At 42.3% G+C, this 21,536-nt stretch overlaps 1 protein-coding gene across 1 annotated transcript in view; it reads left to right on the top strand.

Moving 5' to 3' along the window:
* The window catches only part of dock3 (dedicator of cytokinesis 3), a 542,206-nt gene that overhangs the window by 281,469 nt on the left and 239,201 nt on the right, over positions 1-21,536 (top strand). Inside the window, exon 7 of the mRNA XM_060909764.1 lies at positions 14,726-14,810. Coding sequence (XP_060765747.1) covers positions 14,726-14,810 — 85 coding nt within the window. The remainder of the gene's footprint in view (positions 1-14,725; positions 14,811-21,536) is intronic.

The raw sequence follows: 21,536 nt of genomic DNA, 5'->3' as shown, positions 1-21,536 counted from the left end.
CCAGCCTATTAAGTACACCTGTCACTGATTTCCGCCTTAATCAACTCCATTACTTAAACTCCACTCTCGCTCACATTCAACGCGAAGTATTGTTCAGTGTTCATCTCCTGTTAACGAGCTGTTTACTTTCTGCTTATTGGACCTTTGTTTATGTTTTCCCCAACCTCGTCTCTTAGTCTCGCCTCCGACATTCCGTTTGCCGATCGACCGACCTCCGCCTGTCTCTTTGACCACAATTCTAGTCTACTGTTTTGGCTTCGTCTGACAGGGTGAAGGTACTTACGGATGCAGGCACAGGGGAGAGCGGGAGAAGCAAACTGCAGACGAAGCCAAAACAGTAGACTTGAATCGTGGTCAAAGAGACGGGCGGAGGTCGGTTGATCGGCAAACGGAATGTCGGAGGCGAGACTAAGAGACGAGGTCGGGGAAACTGTAAACAAAGGCCGAATAGCAAACTGGCAGGCAGAAAGTAAACGGCTCAGTAACAATAGGAGATGAACACTGAACAATACTTCGCGTTGAATGTGAGCGAGAGTGGAGTTTAAGTAGCAGAGCTGATAAAGGCAGAAATGAGTGACAGGCATACTTAATAGGCTGGAGACCGAGGGCGCTGTGGTTGAAGTGTAGTTCATCGGGGCCATGTTTGGAGGCTGTTTCGAGCTTACGCTCTCAACGCTGTTACTGACAAATGGTACATATTTGAGTTGATTGGAGTATTTAGGAACTTTCAAGCGGTAATATGTGACTTCCTGATTAACTGGGGGGACAAATATGAAGTGACCCAGAGGCCAAATTCCCTTAGTCATCCATCAACATGGGAAAGATAAGAGAACACTGTGTATAATGCACTCCTACCACATGACCAGTCAGTTTCTTAAGTTTCACAATCATTTTTATGTAATTTTACACCAAAGTGTTGATTAATGTTCTTTCACAGCAATTCAGACTTTTTTTTTTTGCCTGTGGAAAAAAACCCCTCACAGCTTTATATTAATGCATTTGTTGTAATGCGTTATTTTAAAATTGAGTCTGATGAGGGGCGGCACGGTGGTGTAGTGGTTAGCGCTGTCGCCTCACAGCAAGAAGGTCCGGGTTCGAGCCCCGTGGCTGGCGAGGGCCTTTCTGTGCGGAGTTTGCATGTTCTCCCCGTGCCCGCGTGGGTTTCCTCCGGGTGCTCCGGTTTCCCCCACAGTCCAAAGACATGCAGGTTAGGTTAACTGGTGACTCTAAATTGACTGTAGGTGTGAGTGTGAATGGTTGTCTGTGTCTATGTGTCAGCCCTGTGATGACCTGGCGACTTGTCCAGGGTGTACCCCGCCTTTCGCCCGTAGTCAGCTGGGATAGGCTCCAGCTTGCCTGCGACCCTGTAGAAGGATAAAGCGGCTAGAGATAATGAGATGAGATGAGATATTTCCAGTGCAATATGTTTGGACTTATAGCATTCCGTAACCAAGGCTGTTGAGGGAATTGCAGGAGGACACAGGGATGTCCAGGGATGTTTAAAACATAGAGAGTCAGTGGCATATTTCTTTTTACATTCTTCCCCCCACCCCTTTTTTTTTCATTAAAAAAAAATCTGTTGGTCACACAGCTTAATGATTTGTTTTCTATCACCCTGTATGGGCTTATTGACTGCTCTATAAGTAATATGTAAACACACTTGTGCACAAGTGCTAATACAAGCCCTATTTTAATGAGAGATGTAGTTTTAGTCATTATTGTCTCTACTTTGACATGTTGTGCCGTCTAGTGTCACTGTGCCCTCATTTCCCTGCAATCATCATCATGTATTTTTGGAGAAGCTTGAAGTGGTAAATGAGAAGCTTTCGTGTGGTTCATCATCCTGTTTCGTAATTACATCCAGTTAATCAGCCTTTTCAGACAGAGCAAATTTGAACGAAATAAATTAATTATTTTCCTCATCTTAATTAGTGTTTGTTCATAGTTTGCACTGTATTTATGTGTTTGTCATGATTCCAAAGATTGGAAAACACAAGGGTGGGGGGGGGGACATCAGGGAGCGCAGAAGATTTCTATAATAATAATAATAATAATCATAATCATAATCATAATACAACCGCTATTCCAAAAAAGTTGGGACAAAGTACAAATTGTAAATAAAAACGGAATGTAATAATTTACAAATCTCAAAAACTGATATTGTATTCACAATAGAACATAGACAACATATCAGATGTCAAAAGTGAGACATTTTGAAATTTCATGCCAAATATTGGCTCATTTGAAATTTCATGACAGCAACACATCTCAAAAAAGTTGGGACAGGGCAATAAGAGGCTGGAAAAGTTAAAGGTACAAAAAAGGAACAGCTGGAGGACCAAATTGCAACTCATTAGGTCAATTGGCAATAGGTCATTAACATGACTGGGTATAAAAAGAGCATCTTGGAGTGGCAGCGGCTCTCAGAAGTAAAGATGGGAAGAGGATCACCAATCCCCCTAATTCTGCGCCGACAAATAGTGGAGCAATATCAGAAAGGAGTTCGACAGTGTAAAATTGCAAAGAGTTTGAACCTATCATCATCTACAGTGCATAATATCATCAAAAGATTCAGAGAATCTGGAAGAATCTCTGTGCGTAAGGGTCAAGGCCGGAAAACCATACTGGGTGCCCGTGATCTTCGGGCCCTTAGACGGCACTGCATCACATACAGGCATGCTTCTGTATTGGAAATCACAAAATGGGCTCAGGAATATTTCCAGAGAATATTATCTGTGAACACAATTCACCGTGCCATCCGCCGTTGCCAGCTAAAACGCTATAGTTCAAAGAAGAAGCCGTATCTAAACATGATCCAGAAGCGCAGACGTCTTCTCTGGGCCAAGGCTCATTTAAAATGGACTGTGGCAAAGTGGAAAACTGTTCTGTGGTCAGACGAATCAAAATTTGAATTTCTTTATGGAAATCAGGGACGCCGTGTCATTCGGACTAAAGAGGAGAAGGACGACCCAAGTTGTTATCAGCGCTCAGTTCAGAAGCCTGCATCTCTGATGGTATGAGGTTGCGTTAGTGCGTGTGGCATGGGCAGCTTACACATCTGGAAAGACACCATCAATGCTGAAAGGTATATCCAGGTTCTAGAGCAACATATGCTCCCATCCAGACGACGTCTCTTTCAGGGAAGACCTTGCATTTTCCAACATGACAATGCCAAACCACATACTGCATCAATTACAGCATCATGGCTGTGTAGAAGAAGGGTCCGAGTACTGAACTGGCCAGCCTGCAGTCCAGATCTTTCACCCATAGAAAACATTTGGCGCATCATAAAACGGAAGATACGACAAAAAAGACCTAAGACAGTTGAGCAACTAGAATCCTACATTAGACAAGAATGGGTTAACATTCCTATCCCTAAACTTGAGCAACTTGTCTCCTCAGTCCCCAGACGTTTACAGACTGTTGTAAAGAGAAAAGGGGATGTCTCACAGTGGTAAACATGGCCTTGTCCCAACTTTTTTGAGATGTGTTGTTGTCATGAAATTTAAAATCACCTAATTTTTCTCTTTAAATGATACATTTTCTCAGTTTAAACATTTGATATGTCATCTATGTTCTATTCTGAATAAAATATGGAATTTTGAAACTTCCACATCATTGCATTCCGTTTTTATTTACAATTTGTACTTTGTCCCAACTTTTTTGGAATCAGGGTTGTAATAATAATAATAATAATAATAATAATAAATGCTCACACAGCAATCTGGGGGGTCCAAGCACTCTTCCGTGCCCAAGTGGGCAGTTTTCGCCAAGATACACATAAAAATACAGAGACCTTGCATGAATATACTTATCACGTTTTGTGATAGTTCAATGCCAGTTGTGTGGTAGTTCAGTGCTAGTGATGTGAAATCCCTGCTGAAAGCTGATTGGCTGAAGGCGGCCATGTTATTTATGTAATTCAGTGATGATTAAAAATCCAGCTACACAGTGCACATTGAGGTCAAGGTCTTTTTATTTGTCATTTCAACCATATACAGTACACAGTTAAAATGAAACTACGTTTCTCCAGGACCATGGTGCTACATTAAACATCGCAGGACGACAAGTCTACATATAACAACCTAAAGCGCAAGAGTGCGACACTGCAGAGAGCAAATGACACAAGAAACGATAAACGACACAAACAATAAAGTGCAGACGCAAGCAACGTAAGGTGCAGATTGAGGTAGGATATGAAAGGGAATAAATAAATGTAAACCTTGTGTGTGCGAGAGACGTTGAAAACATTGTAAGGCAATAGTGCATTATTGTCCACTGTGCAGAAGATTGCGGTGTGAGTGGTGTGTTAATGCAACACACCAACACACCAAATTTCAGCCCAATTGGACTTTTGGTTCATGACAAACGGCTATCAGGAATCAGTGGAGAATCAGAAGAAGAGGAATCCTCGAACCAAAGCACTGTACTTGGACCCCTATTAATAACTTTTGCTCTTTACGACGTACTGACATTCATAACTTGCATGCCGTTTTTAATAGCTTTAACTTAGAAGTTGTATGACACACACCTGTTAGTATAATACACCAACAACTGCACATATACAAGTGCATATACAGTGTAGGATTTATTTAACTGAAGGACTTCTTTCCAAAACCTGATAAATCCAGTTTTTAAATGCACTACAGCATTAAATGAACTGAAAATCTTTTTGTGCACCCTAATAAATAAGTATCGCAATCAAAACTGCTTAAGTCCAGCATTAGGAGCTGATGTAAAAATTATTTTGTTTGCAAAATCTGCCAAGTCCGGGACGGTGGTGTAGTGGTTAGCGCTGTCGCCTCACAGCAAGAAGGTCCTGGGTTCGAGCCCCGTGGCCGGCGAGGGCCTTTCTGTGCGGAGTTTGCATGTTCTCCCCGTGTCCGCGTGGGTTTCCTCCGGGTACTCCGGTTTCCCCCACAGTCCAAAGACATGCAGGTTAGGTTAACTGGTGACTCTAAATTGACCGTAGGTGTGAATGTGAGTGTGAATGGTTGTCTGTGTCTATGTGTCAGCCCTGTGATAACCTGGCGACTTGTCCAGGGTGTACCCCGCCTTTCGCCCATAGTCAGCTGGGATAGGCTCCAGCTTGCCTGCGACCCTGTAGAACAGGATAAAGCGGCTACAGATAATGAGATGAGATGAGATGAGATGAAATCTGCCAGGTCCCAGTCGCTGCCAGGTTCAAAACTGGCTAAGTCCTTCAGCCGGTAGATAGCTTGTTCGAAGCATACACTCATTGACCACTTTAATAGGAACTTGTTCTTGATTCTAAGATCCCTGTTCTTGGCTGCAGGACTGGAACCCAGTGTGGTCTTCTGCTGCTGCATGCTGAGATGCTTTTCTGCTCACCACGGTTGTAAAGAGTTGCTATGAGTTACTGTATCCTTCCTGGTAGCTCGAACCAATCTGGCCATGTTCCTCTGACCCTCTCTTATCAACAAGGCGTTTGTTTCCACCCACAGAACTGTCGCCCACTCACTCGATGTTTTTTTTTTTTTTTAATTTTTCGCACTATTCTGTGTAAACCCTGGAGACTGTTGTGTGTGAAAACCCCAGGAGATCAATCAGCAGTTTCTGCAAACTCAAACCAGTCCATCTGGCTCAAACCAACACAATGCCACAGTGAAAGAAAGTCACACTTTGAGATCACAATTTTCCCCATTCTGATGTTTGAACATTGTGAACATTAACTGAAGCTCTTGATTTGTAATCTGCATGATTTGATGCATCGTGCTGCTGTCAAGGGATCGGCTGATTTAAATAACTGCGTAAAACAACAGGTGGATGGGCGTTCCTCATAAAGTAGCTGGTGAGTGTATTCTGAGGCAGTTCAAATAAACAAGCCTCAAAAATGTGTATGATGTCTGACAAATGACAGAAGAACATAAAAAAAGATGACGAAAATGAAAATTGGGTTTAATTTAATGGCTGTTGAAGCAAAGGCCTGTGAAAAGAAAACTGTCCAAGGATTACGTTCTCATTGGGTTAGATGCCTTTTCAATGATCCTTGAAGTAATATCGAATACAGGATTAAAATTGTTCGCGTGTCATTATCTTATGTGGCTGTAAGGCCGATGAGTTGTTGCCATGGCGTGGCGTCCGTCCGTCGTCCGTAGTTCAGTTAAATCCTATCACCTCCGTCAGTCCTCCATAGATTTCCGTTCCGGTTGTTTTGTTTGAAAGAACTCATCACTCTGCACAAAACTTTCTCGTTTTGTCAATTTTTTTGCTTAGAAGTTTGTAATGAGGCCAAATTAACACATTTTCCAGGCCTCTCACTAGAATTGTATCTCCTCTCTGATTTCTCATCTGATTCCAGTTCTGATCGATGTTTTGGGTCGACCTTCTCTTGAGGAACAAAACTTGGCTGGTTGGTTGTTGATTTGTAAGCAATTTGTTGACAACTTTGTTTATTTTCAGTTAAATCGTATTTCCTCCCTCAGTTCTCAACTGATTTCAGTTCTGATTGTTTGAAAGAATTAGTCATTCTGCACAACACCTGGTCGTTGTTTTGTCAAATTTTTGCGAACGAATTGCTAATTAGGTCAATTTCACGAATTTTGGGACTTCTTATTAGAATTGTATCTCCTCTCGCAGTTCTCACCCGATTTCAGTTCCGATCGATGTTTTGGGTAGATCTTCCCTCGAGGAACAAAACTTGGTCGTTTGTTTGTAAGATTTTCTTGTTGTCGTAAACAATTTTCTTCCAACTTTGTTTATTTTCAGTTAAATCGTGTCTCCTCCCTCTCTCAGTTCTCAATGGATTTCAGTTCGGATTGTTTTATTTGAAAGAACTCGACCTTCTGCACAAAATTCCGTCATTGTATTGTCAGTTGTCTTGCTAACAAATTAGTAATTAGGTCAATTTAACACATTTTCTTCTGACGAGAATTGTATCTCCACTCTCATTTATTATGCAAATTCAGTTTTGATCAATGTTTTTGGGTGGATCTTCACTTGGGGGGGGGGGGGGGGGGATTAGACCTTTGTTGATTTTCCTGCTGTAAACAGTTAGTCGTGGAGGTTAGTCCTCTCTCACATTGTCACATTTCAGTCCTGCTTGATGTTTTGGTCGTCATGGTTGTTTTGATGGCAGGCCAGATGAGCCACTACGTCCTTGACGTTCTGGTTAATGTGTCTTACAAAACAGCTTCACTATTTTTAATATGAAATGAGTCAGTTTTGTCATAAAAGTTGACTCATCTCATCTCATCTCATTATCTGTAGCCGCTTTATCCTGTTCTACAGGGTCGCAGGCAAGCTGGAGCCTATCCCAGCTGACTACGGGCGAAAGGCGGGGTACACCCTGGACAAGTCGCCAGGTCATCACAGGGCTGACACATATACCCCTTTTCCACCAAATCAGTCCCAGGGCTGGTTCGGGGCCAGTGCTGGTGCTGGTTCACAACTCGTTCAACTTGCAAGCCAGCTGAGAACCAGTTTGCTTTTCCATAGCTCGCGGTGCTAAGCGGAGCCACGTCATTACATCGCTGTATACGTCAGTTACGTCGCTGTATACGTCATTACATCGCTGTATACGTCAGTTACGGCACTACGTTTACATAAACCTTGGCGCGAATATCAAAGAAAAAACAACACGGAAGAAGCAGCAGCAGCAGCAACAACAACAACAACAATAATAATAATGGATGACTTCGTGTTTGTACAGCTGCTGCTTCTCATCGCTTAAAAATGGCGATCTTTCGCGGTCTTGTTATTGTTGTTGGTCTTAATAACTCCGCGCCCCCCCCGCTGACGTAAGCGGTTCTTTCCTCTGGCCCAGCAGAGAGTTGGTGCTAGCCTGGAACCGTTTTTTCTGGCCCCAGAGCCAGTTCTTTGTCAGTGGAAACAGAAAACCCGGTTCCATACTAAGCACTGGCCCCGAACCAGCCCTGGAACTACTTTGGTGGAAAAGGGGCAATAGACACAGACAACCATTGACACTCACATTCACACCTATGGTCAATTTAGAGTCATTAACCTAACCTGCATGTCTTTGGACTGTGGAGGAAACCGGAGCACCCGGAGGAAACCCACGCGGACACGGGGAGAACATGCAAACTCCGCACAGAAAGGCCCTCGCCGGCCACGGGGCTTGAACCCGGACCTTCTTGCTGTGAGGCAACAGCGCTAACCACTACACCACCGTGCCGCCCATAAAAGTTGACTCATAGACCATGTAGCGGCCAAAGTAGAATTCATATAGACGTGAATTACAATTTATGTTAAAAGGTATAAATAATTTCATTTGAGTGTGTAATTTCATATAAGTGATTTATTTCATGATTAAAATGATGAATAACATGTGGCAAGGTTAGAAGAATTAGAATTAGAAGAATTCTAATTCTTCACATATGAATTCTAACTGTCTCACGCTTCTCAAGAATTAGAATTAGAATTCATTCAGCTATACAAGAACGGTCTCGCGCTTCTCAGGGTAGATCTCGAGAAGCCGTGGAAGCGAACGGTTTTTCTTACCTGACTCTCTGACTCACCGACTCTCTGTATCTTAGAACCTTTGTAATTGTTAAACGAGGATTAAAGTTCAACTTTCAAGTCGTTTCAAGTGGATTTATTGCAAGGCACATGGACACTGAGAGTGGAAACAGTTACTTTGGGACAGAGACTTCGTCAGCGTAAGCTATAGCACTTTTCTCAAGGTCTCATTACGAACGAGCCTCTACAATAGTAAGAAAAACTCGCTTGACATCGGATTACAAAACACTGGAGAGGTTCGCTGAAACTGGAAAGAAGATTCATCGAGGGATTTACCGAGGGACTTCTGAACTAGCACGATCACGTGCTACACTCGTGGCTGGTGATTGACAAGTGGACGTGGCTGCAACGTGACTGTCGCAAGTGGAATCGGAAAGAAAAACCGTACCGACGTTCAAAGCAACCATGACGGATGAAAAAGAAAAGACGCTAAGCCTTCCGAGGGAAAAACGTCAGCGTAAACCAACACAAGTGTCATTGGAAAATAGTCTGCAGACAAGAATTGACTCCAGAAGAGTAAAGCTAGGAAAACTGACTGAGAAAAAAAACGAATTGCTTGAATTAATGGATAATGATGCAAACGTGGAAATTATAACAAAGAGAGTGTTAACCAAGTATGAAGAGCTGATAGGAGAATTCTCATCTCATTCTCATCTCATTATCTCTAGCCGCTTTATCCTGTTCTACAGGGTCGCAGGCAAGCTGGAGCCTATCCCAGCTGACTACGGGCGAAAGGCGGGGTACACCCTGGCCAGGTCATCACAGGGCTGACACATAGACACAGACAACCATTCACACTCACATTCACACCTACGGTCAATTTAGAGTCACCAGTTAACCTAACCTGCATGTCTTTGGACTGTGGGGGAAACCGGAGCACCCGGAGGAAACCCACACGGACACGGGGAGAACATGCAAACTCCGCACAGAAAGGCCCTCGCCGGCCACGGGGCTCGAACCCAGGACCTTCTTGCTGTGAGGCGACAGCGCTAACCACTACACCACCGTGCCGCCCTGATAGGAGAATTCAGTAAGATAAATGCTGATGTCAAAGACCTGTACAGTCAACTTGGAAGCACACAGAATATGAATGCAGATCAAAGTAATTGGTTTCAGCCAAGATATGATGAGCAATGCAATTTTGTGCGAGAGGTTAGATCATGGATACAGGATGCAACGCTTCACGTAGAAGAGTCTGAAAGAGTGAACAATGAGGTAAATCCTGAAGATAGCGTTTCAGTTACATCTAGAAAGAGTAAAAAAGCCAAGTCTGTCTCTTCTGCTTCTGTAGTATCATCAGTTCGTGCTGAGCGCTTAAAAGTTGAAATGGAGAAAGCTGCTTTGTTAACCAAGACAGCCACATTGAAACAGAAAAGGGCTTTGGAAGAGCAGGAGCTACGGCTCAAAGCTAAAAAGGAAGAGCAGGAGCTACGGCTCAAAGCTAAAAAAGAAGAGTTGGAGTTACAAGCAGAGCTCGCTGCATCAGATGCAAGATTAGCTGTGTTAAGAAAATATGAAGCTCAGATGTGTCAAGCGGCTCTAAAGGCAGTAGAGTGGATTCACTGACGGCTACTCAGAGACAACATGTCAGCCACAATAGGAGCAGTGGGGCTAGTAATGTATCTCAGCATAGCCATAGTAGTGGAATAGCTGCCGATGCAACGCCTGTTGTGCGACAAGAGCCTTCAAAGGGCAATTCTGCAAACACAGATAACCTGGCTTCTGTCATGCAACGCCAGAATGAGATAACTGAGAGTCTAATAAAGCAACAAAAGCTATCTACACTGCCATCGCCGAATATTCCAGTTTTTAAAGGAGATCCAATGGAATACCATCTATTCATGAGAGCTTTCGAGCATCGCATAGAAAGCAAGACTGAAAACAGCAAAGATCGGCTTTATTATTTGGAACAGCATACAAGTGGTCAGCCTAATAGCTTAGTGCGCAGCTGTTTTCATATGGACCCTGAATGGGGCTAACCTGAAGCCAAGAAATTATTAAAGGAGCGCTTTGGTGACAAATATAAGATCTCAATGGCATACCTGAACAAGGCTTTAAATTGGCCTACTATCAAGTCGGACGACGCTAAGGCACTTGAAGCATATGCTCTGTTTCTGATCAACTGTAACAATGCAATGTCGGATCTAGAGTACTTGGATGAGATGGAGAATGCTGCGAACATGCGCACAGTCATCTCCAAGCTCCCATACAGGCTGAGGGAGAAATTCAGGAGTGTCGCCATTGACATTCAGAAGAAAGATTGGCGAACAAAGTTCCAAGACGTGGTGTCATTTGTAACCAAACAGGCTGAAATGGCAGCACACCCTGTGTTTGGTGAAATCTCAGGTCAAACAAAGCGCCAACCTGAAAAATCAGCTGGCAAGAAAACCATCATAATGCTAGCCACTGAAGCTAAAGAGCAGAAAGTAGTGAAAGATGTTGCTGGTGCCGAGAACAAGAAAGCTAAAGAGAAGAAACCAAACATGAACATGGCTTTCGTGAAACCGTGCATCTTCTGTCAGGGAGAGCATACCATGGAACAGTGCAAGAAACTTCAAAAAAAGCTGCACAAAGAAAAATTGGAATTCCTTAAAAGTAAAGGACTCTGCTTCAGCTGTCTTATAGGAGGACACATGAGCAGTACCTGTGAAGAAAAGAAGAGCTGTGAGATGTGTTCAGCTAAACACCCTACACTGTTACACATAAAGCAGACCCCTAAAGACATACCAAAAGAAGACACTTCAAGGGAGGAACCAAAAGAGGAGTCTTTACAGGAAGAACAAACTGTGGTCAGTGGATTCGTGGATGCGGGGAAAACTTGCTCTCAGATGGGGGCCAGGGGTGCAGGAACCATCCTCGCCGTCGTTCCGGTGAGAGTGAAGGCAAAGAAAGGCAACAAGGTGCTGACTTGTTATGCGTTCCTGGATCCAGGGAGCAACGCCTCCTTTTGCACTAACAAGCTAGCCAACAACCTTAACCTGCAAGGAAAAAATGTGAACATCCTACTTACCACTATGGGAGACCAAAGGACCGTCACGTGCAAGGTGTTGCCAGACTTAGAAGTCAGCAGTCTGGAAGGGGATGACTTTGTCGGGCTCACTGGTGTGTTTACGCAAAGGGCCATACCTGCTAGTCAGGAGAATATCCCAACCCAAGAGGACGTGGATAGGTGGCCACACTTACGAGGTGTACGAATTCCATTGATCAAGGCGGATATCGATCTTCTAATTGGGACGGATGTCGCAAAGGCTTTAGAGCCAAAAGAGGTAATCTGCAGCGTGAAAGATGGGCCGTATGCAGTACGCACAGTCTTGGGATGGACAGTGAACGGGCTGCTGCGTGAGAACATCGGAAGCTGGTCAAAGGACGGATACCCACAGATCCAAATGAATCGGATATCGGTGGCTCGACTTGAAGAATTGTGGACCCAGCAATTCAAGTATGATTTTCCCGAGAATGCTCAAGGAGAGCTGCTTGAGATGTCAAAGGAAGATCAACTGTTTATGGACAGAGTCACCACATCCACAAAACTGGTCGACGGTCACTACTCTATCGGACTGCCATTGAAGAACAAAGATGTGAAAATGCCTAACAATAGAGCAATGACGGAGCAACGAGCGCTCAACATGAAAAAGAAGCTTCAGAGAAACCAGACGTTCCGAGAGGAATACGTCAGCTTCATGAACCAGGTCATAACCAAGGGATACGCCGTCAAGGTCCCAGACGAAGAGCTTAACAGGAGTGATGGAAAGGTGTGGTTTATTCCACATCATGCTGTCTACCACCCCAAGAAGCATAAACTTCGAGTGGTATTCGACTGCGGCGCTTCATATCAGGGAACCACACTCAATGAGCAACTACTGCAAGGGCCTGACATGACAAGCAGTCTGGTTGGAGTCTTAACACGATTTCGTCAGGAGCCAATCGCAGTTATGGCAGACGTGGAGGCAATGTTCCACCAGGTCAAGGTCCCATCTGAAGACGCAGACCTTCTCAGGTTTTTATGGTGGCCTGACGGGGATATCTCAAAGGAGCTGCAGGAGTACAGAATGGAGGTACACTTGTTCGGAGCCACCTCTTCACCCAGCTGTGCGAACTATGCGCTGAGAAGATGTGCTGAGGACAACAGGAGTACCTTTGATGCAGCAGCTGTGGAGACAGTGTTGAACAATTTTTACGTCGACGATTGTCTAAAGTCAGTTAACTCAGAACAGGAAGCGATCAAGCTACTCCACGACTTGACGGCCATCTGTCAAACAGGAGGCTTTAGACTGACAAAATGGACAACCAACAGTCGAAACGTGTTGTTAACCATTCCGCTTGAGGACCGAGCAACAGAAGTCAAAGATCTCGATCTCGACCAGGACTCACTCGCCATCAAGAGAGCCTTGGGAGTACAATGGTGCATCCGGTCAGATCAGTTCAAGTTTCAGGTGAACATCGAGCAGAAGCCTCTCACCAGGAGAGGAATCCTGTCTACAATGAGCTCAGTCTATGATCCGCTAGGAATGTTGTCACCAGACATACTACCTGCTAGAAACATCTTACAAGAATTGTGTAGACTAAGAACAGCCTGGGATGACACTGTGCCAGAACACCTCGCACAACAATGGACCAAGTGGACCGAAGAACCCCAACAGCTCACTGGCTTTGGAGTAACTCGATGCTTTAAGCCACCTGAATTTGGCAAAACTTCGCCGACAAATCAGCCCCCAGAGGATTATGGCTGATGGGAAGAATCGTAAAGACTGTGGAGGACGAACATGGAGTCGTCCGCAAGGTTCAAGTCAAGACGAAGATGAATGAACTTGAGCGGCTGATCACCAAACTCTGCCTGCTTCAAGAAGCAGAATGAAAAGGACTGTTAAGTACATTCAATGTTGTAATTGTTTCTAGGATAGAAAGCAATTAGGGGCCGGGTATGTAGCGGCCAAAGTAGAATTCATATAGACGTGAATTACAATTTATGTTAAAAGGTATAAATAATTTCATTTGAGTGTGTAATTTCATATAAGTAATTTATTTCATGATTAAAATGATGAATAACATGTGGCAAGGTTAGAAGAATTAGAATTAGAAGAATTAGAATTCAAATGTGAAGAATTAGAACTGTCTCACGCTTCTCAAGAATTAGAATTAGAATTCATTCAGCTATACAAGAACGGTCTCGCGCTTCTCAGGGTAGATCTCGAGAAGCCGTGGAAGCGAAGTTTTTCTTACCTGACTCTCTGACTCACCGACTCTCTGTATCTTAGAACCTTTGTAATTGTTAAACGAGGATTAAAGTTCAACTTTCAAGACGTTTCAAGTGGATTTATTGCAAGGCACATGGACACTGAGAGTGGAAACAGTTACTTTGGGACAGAGACTTCGTCAGCGTAAGCTATAGCACTTTTCTCAAGGTCTCACTACGAACGAGCCTCTACAGACCATAAATCTTCTAGTATCTGGTACCTGTGACACTGATATAGACCTGTTCAGTGATCTTGATGGTTATTGCAGTGTTGCACATTCCCATTATTGGTATGAATTGGAAAGAAATTCAGCATGGGCTTTCCTTTGAGTAAACATATTTGAACCCTGACATTTTCTCACTCACCATCTTGAAAACATCTCTGAAATATCGCATTTTAATTCTGTGAATGCCAATTAGATCAACCTGATCACAAATTTTGAAGCTGTAAATGACATTCGATGAATGTTTTGATGTTTCTCTGATCGTGCTAAAAAGGACTTGGCACGATTTGGAAATAAATCCTTCGACTGTTGAATAAACTAAGAGAATCTGACTTGAATTTGTCAGTAGATTCATGTAGAAAGCAGGAATATGATGCTATGCCAGTGTCCCTTTACTTAAAATACGGCAGTATTAAAAGGATATTCATATAGGTGACAAAAAATGTTTTCTAGACATGGAGCATCTCATAAAATATGCTAGAAAGCTTTTGTTTTGCTAAAGTTTGATATATCGTGAAGTTGGAGTACTCCGAGATAGGCCGTCACAATGAATAGTGTACAGTGTGTGACAGATGGTTGGTGGGTAAGACCAGCATTGCTTGGCACGTGTTAAAGCCACCACAACAGGTGTCGAAAGTAACGTGTCAGATTTTAGTCATTCACGCGACCTATTTTTAACTTGACTCTTTGATCTAAATACCATTTCTTTATTCTTGCCACTGTTCCCTTCCCACCATCTCTTATTGTTTTTTTTTTTTTTTTTCCATAGACACTTAGGTCTGGATCTCGTACCAAGGAAGGACTTTGAAATGGTGGATGCAGACCAGATTAGTGTCACTGATCTCTACAAAATGGTAAGTTTTCCCTGATATTACACTTCCCATTTTTGTGAATGATCACCATCAGTGCGAAAGGCATATTCGGATATTAGTATGGATAGTAAGGTGTTTGATGACTCTGAAAATCTGAATAACGCTCATGAAGAAATTTGTTCAGTTTACAGACCCCAAGAGATCTGTATGTAATTTTCAGTCATGGTTGACTCTGTTTAACTCAGATAACCTGTTTCACATGTGCTGTGGTTTGGGTAATTTATGAGTTTGATGATCTTTGGTTGTGTCAGAGCCACTGGTGAGTATCTTTTAATGAAGGTAACAATGTAGTTGTATTGCATAAAATTGTTTGGTTAAGAAGAAAGAAAAGTGCACCATGGGAGAACATGAAACCATGATTAAGATGGAATTCTTGAATTATTCGATGATTTAAATAAATAACAATTATTCCACGAAATCGAGTCGTACATGAGCTGATAGCCAATGAGGCATGTAGCGCCGAGATTGAGTGGAATAACTGTTTTATTCTACCCACATTCACTGGATTTTGAGAAACGGAGCATTTTTATTTTTTGCAAATTCGATACATAAAAACTTGATACAAAACATCCAACAAAATCATTTCCGCTTTGGCGGACGTCTTAAAAACCTATCGATGGCCGCACGAATTGACATTAGTGTTGGTTTTTTTTGTAGAAAATGTCGTCTTGCTGTCATGCCGAGGTATAGAATAGCTTCAGACATTTCTTTAATTCTTCCTTGGCCATTTCAGTGATGTAATTTTCAAACTTCTTTGAGCTTTTGAACCAGTCTAAAAAAAAAAAAATCAACAAATTTAAATTGCTTAAAGATGAAGAATGAAAACAAACTGGCGAAATGACAGGAGCAATGTGTGAAAAATGCGATGATAATAATAATTCTGAAAATATTTTTAAAAGATACGTTCTTACTATCGAATACAACCCCGATTCCAAAAAAGTTGGGACAAAGTACAAATTGTAAATAAAAACAGAATGCAATAATTTACAAATCTCAAAAACTGATATTGTATTCACAATAGAACATAGACAACATATCAGATGTCGAAAGTGAGACATTTTGAAATTTCATGCCAAATATTGACTCATTTGAAATTTCATGACAGCAACACATTTCAAAAAAGTTGGGACAGGGGCAATAAGAGGCTGGAAAAGTTAAAGGGACAAAAAAGGAACAGCTGGAGGACCAAATTGCAACTCATTAGGTCAATTGGCAATAGGTCATTAACATGACTGGGTATAAAAAGAGCATCTTGGAGTGGCAGTGGCTCTCAGAAGTAAAGATGGGAAGAGGATCACCAATCCCCCTAATTCTGCGCCGACAAATAGTGGAGCAATATCAGAAAGGAGTTTGACAGTCTAAAATTGCAAAGAGTTTGAACATATCATCATCTACAGTGCATAATATCATCAAAAGATTCAGAGAATCTGGAAGAATCTCTGTGTGTAAGGGTCAAGGCCGGAAAACCATACTGGGTGCCCGTGATCTTCGGGCCCTTAGACGGCACTGCATCACATACAGGCATGCTTCTGTATTGGAAATCACAAAATGGGCTCAGGAATATTTCCAGAGAATATTATCTATGAACACAATTCACCGTGCCATCCGCCGTTGCCAGCTAAAACTCTATAGTTCAAAGAAGAAGCCGTATCTAAACATGATCCAGAAGCGCAGACGTCTTCTCTGGGCCAAGGCTCATTTAAAATGGACTGTGGCAAAGTGGAAAACTGTTCTGTGGTCGGACAAATCAAAATTTGAAGCTCTTTATGGAAATCAGAGACGCCATGTCATTCGGACTAAAGAGGAGAAGGACCACCCAAGTTGTTATCAGCGCTCAGTTCAGAAGCCTGCATTTCTGATGGTATGGGGTTGCATTAGTGTGTGTGGCATGGGCAGCTTACACATCTGGAAAGACACCATCAATGCTGAAAGGTATATCCAGGTTCTAGAGCAACATATGCTCCCATCCAGATGACGTCTCTTTCAGGGAAGACCTTGCATTTTCCAACATGACAATGCCAAACCAAATACTGCATCAATTACAGCATCATGGCTGTGTAGAAGAAGGGTCCGGGTACTGAACTGGCCAGCCTGCAGTCCAGATCTTTCACCCATAGAAACATTTGGCGCATCATAAAACGGAAGATACGACAAAAAAGACCTAAGACAGTTGAGCAACTAGAATCCTACATTAGACAAGAATGGGTTAACATTCCTATCCCTAAACTTGAGCAACTTGTCTCCTCAGTCCCCAGACGTTTACAGACTGTTGTAAAGAGAAAAGGGGATGTCTCACAGTGGTAAACATGGCCTTGTCCCAACTTTTTTGAGATGTGTTGTTGTCATGAAATTTAAAATCACCTAATTTTTCTCTTTAAATGATACATTTTCTCAGTTTAAACATTTGATATGTCATCTATGTTCTATTCTGAATAAAATATGGAATTTTGAAACTTCCACATCATTGCATTCCGTTTTTATTTACAATTTGTACTTTGTCCCAACTTTTTTGGAATCGGGGTTGTACTTTCATTCCATATTTTGTTGCTTTTTTTGTATTTTGGGGGGTTTTGTTTTCGGGGAGACTTTTTATTTTGTCCTCGGTTGGTTCAGCAACACACTCCGCCATTTTGTTTTTCTCTACTCATGGTATATGAGCTGATATCCTCGTTGTAGAGTAGCCAATCAGAGCACACAATTGCTCATATCCAGTGAATGTGGTGTGTGTATGCTTTATATATATATATATATATATATATATATATATATATATATATATATATATATACGTATATCAGTACTGTGCAAAAATCAGTCCAAACGTTGTAATAGACTTTTATTTTATGACTTCTACATTATGGAGCCAGTACAAAAACACTTTAGAGTTCCAAACATTCGTTGTCCAGCACAAAATTAAATGTTACAGAAAAACAAAAGGTTTGTCTGTCAGTAAAGAAAGCAGCGTTATTACATAACAGACCACTTTTCAGACAAAAACATAATGAAGGCTGCTGGGTTTTGCTGCAGAAATAAGACGGAAGTGTGACAGTAACTGTACCTGGGACTGCGGGGTTTTTTTGTTAAGCAAAGGGTCGTCGTACCAAATATTAACTTTTTCCATACATTACTTCTTACTGATCTTTATGGTATATAAACCTTGTTTTTCAGCATTTCGTTGCATGTGCCAAAGACTTTTGCACGGTACTGTGTATTTATTTATTTATTTCTCCCCATTTTCTCCCTAATTTGGTCTTCCCCAGTTCCCACTCACTCGCCAGATTTCCTTTATAATTCAACCGCTACCAAATGGGGACGGTGGAAGCTAATGCATGCTTTCTCTGAAACACTTGAAGCCAGCCACTCAAAGTGCTGCTCGATCTCTCACAGGGCAGTATAACACACTGAGAGGAAAGCTCTATCTGTCCTCTTCTGTATGCATAAGCTCACATATGCCCGTAATTGCCCTGACAGCGGAGAGAGAGTATGCCATCCCACCCACCCAGACACCATTACAGAGTTTATTGTCTTGGGCTCCTGGCTATGGATGACTGTGACATTATCAGAATTCAAACTTGTGATCGCTGGACAATACGGAGGTTGTTTTTGCCCTACTTGAGAGCCACATATGAAACGTTTTTTTAATACTAATTCACAGTTTCAGGTGCTTTGGCGGAATGAAAGGACGCTTCAGTACACTTTGGTGCTCGGAAAAATCGAAAAGGTTTTGTTTTAGTTTGGCAGTCCGGTAGTTAACATACCTGCGCAGCCACTAATAGTTGCATGATTGATGCATGGGAGCCATTAACAAATCTCAACCTATTTTTGAGGATAATTATTGAGCACTAGACTCTGGTGAGTACTTTGACCCCAGTGTTGTGGAAATACACTTCAAATCCTAGGACTACTTCACAAAATTAGATTTCACATATGATCTAAGTAGGTTCTGCTAAATGGTCCACACTGCTTATTTGTTCATACTAGGCTTTTTTAAGTTTTTCAGATGCGAGTCAAAATGGATAACGCTGTTCTATAGCGTCACCATCAGGCCGATCAGGATCGTTTTTCTTTCCTGTGCTAACTATGGATTAAAACATTACCTGTTTTTCGTGGAAATAAAGAATAGAAGAAAAAACCTAATGAAATCATTTATCTCATCTCATTATCTCTAGCCGCTTTATCCTTCTACAGGGTTGCAGGCAAGCTGGAGCCTATCCCAGCTGACTACGGGCGAAAGGCGGGGTACACCCTGGACAAGTCGCCAGGTCATCACAGGGCTGACACATAGACACAGACAACCATTCACACTCACATTCACACCTACGGTCAATTTAGAGTCACCAGTTAACCTAACCTGCATGTCTTTGGACTGTGGGGGAAACCGGAGCACCCGGAGGAAACCCACGCGGACACGGGGAGAACATGCAAACTCCACACAGAAAGGCCCTCGCCGGCCCCGGGGCTCGAACCCAGGACCTTCTTGCTGTGAGGCGACAGCGCTAACCACTACACCACCGTGCCGCCCTGAAATCATTTATTTCCAAGCAATTCATGCATGAGCCTTTCATAGAAGGAAGCCAAAAAGCCTTTATTTGTCAGAAGTACACTCAAGCACAGACTTAAGTACACTGTGAAATTTAACCAATGGGTTTAACCCATCTGAAGCAGTGAACACATGCATGCACATACCCAGAGCAGTGGGCAGCTATGCTACAGTGCGCCGAAGGAGCAGTTGTGTGTTAAGTGCCCTTGCTCAAGTGCACTTCAGCCCAACCTCAGGCCATGGCTGCCCCATGTTAACCTAACCACGTGTCTTTGGACTGTCAGGGAAACCGGAGCACCTGGAAGAAACCCACACAGACACGGGGAGAACATGCAAACTCCACACAGAAAGGCCCCCGTTGTCCACTGGGCTCGAACCCAGAACCTTTTTGTTGTAAAGCGACAGTGCTAACCACTAGCGCTCTATGCTATTGTCTCGATGCCTATTAAAAGTTAGCACTCATTTATTAACTGTTAACAGAGGTACGTTGTGGTCAGCTATGATGTTTGTTGAATCTTTCACATACATGTCAACCTTTGGTCAATCAAACCTGTATAACCAACCTCCAAAATCCGTATTTCCCTTATAAAATCCGTATAAGATATAAATTAAAATAATTTACCTAAAATTTGAATGATAATTAACAATGATATATATCCCAGTTACTTTTTATTCAATATTAATAACAATAAACCTTCAGAATGAATACAAAGCTCCAATGTTTGACAAAAACACAAAGTGTTATCAGCGTAGTTACGAAGGAAATACTTCGTTGTTTGGAGACAGGTTTCACCGAGCGGCTATTATGCACGAGACTTCATATTAGCCACAAAGTCAGGAAAATCTGTTCGTAAAATTACGTTATAATGACCAAATACAATGAAAAGTATTTTTCCAGTCTCACCTGTGAAAGGTAATCCTATGTGATCTCATTTGGACGGTAAACCTGTTGGTACAGTTAAACGCAGCACATGAATGAGGCATCTTTATTCTCGGCTACTGTCTAGACGCTATACCAGAGACGGTTGAAGAATCTCCACTTTGCCACATCCAATATGGCGGCGAGGATGACGTATGATTCTACGCAGAAGGCGGCGTCTATGTTTATATGTCTATGACTTCCCGGTTGGCGGGATTCTCGCAATGTGGTGTGCGCATGATCAAAAGTGGAACGAAGTCTCGCTACCACAAGATAACGCGCGATTTCATAAGACTCTTTACTGGCTGTCTGTGGTGTACAGTACGTTTGTAAATGCTATGCGCTCTTTTATCATCGTGGGAATTGATTATAGCTCTAAATAAATATTGAAGTTTTTTTAAAGAACCCGTATAACTTTATTTATACGCCCATATACTACGTTTATTGAATCAAATCCGTATAAAATACGGACATTCCGTATAGGTTGACATGTATGCTTTCACTCAACTCTGGTTCAGTGAAAAGAATTATGGGATTGACTACATGGAGAAGGATAAATGTAATAAGTGAAGAACCTTGTCTGTGTTGCTTCAGGGTGTGTGCGCACATCTATATGTATATAAACAACAGTATATGGGTTTGTGTGCATCTGTGTTTAATTTTTTTCTTATGCTTTTTTTTTCTCATTTGCAGCTTCGGGTTTAATTTCTTGTTCAGTCAAGCTCCATTTTGGGTTGCTAATGTACAGTATCTAAATATATACGACATGTTATTAAAAAGCCTTTTTCAGTGTTGGATGGTTTGGCACCAAGTACCTTAACAAATAATATCAAATGATAGATTGAAAAAAGGAAACCTTTAAACTGTGGGGTTTACTGCCTGAATCATAAATGCCCATAAATTCCCCCAAACCAACAGTCATTAATTAAGCATTTGCATGTGTACAAATTAACCAGCTTATTAATTTGCATGCTGTCTTTCTAGAACGAGGGCAAGCATATGCTTTTATTATTTCTGACAAAATCATCACACCATCTCTCAGCTGCACTGACACATATGGCAGATTAATGGTTTAATTTCTGTCTCAAAAATACCTAGTGCAGAAATTACACCATGAAAAACAGGTGAAACGCTGCCAAGACGATCATTACGGTGATGCCCGAGGTTGGCATGGACCGGGCAGTGCTGTCCTGGCCTTGGCACTGAGGTCTGGCACTCGTGCAGGGCCTGTTGGCACTGACGTGGAAGA

Source organism: Neoarius graeffei, chromosome 26, assembly GCF_027579695.1.
Source record: "Neoarius graeffei isolate fNeoGra1 chromosome 26, fNeoGra1.pri, whole genome shotgun sequence".
Lineage (NCBI taxonomy): Eukaryota > Metazoa > Chordata > Actinopteri > Siluriformes > Ariidae > Neoarius > Neoarius graeffei.
The sequence above is the reverse complement of the archived record's forward strand: the minus strand, read 5'-3'. Positions and strand labels throughout refer to the sequence as shown.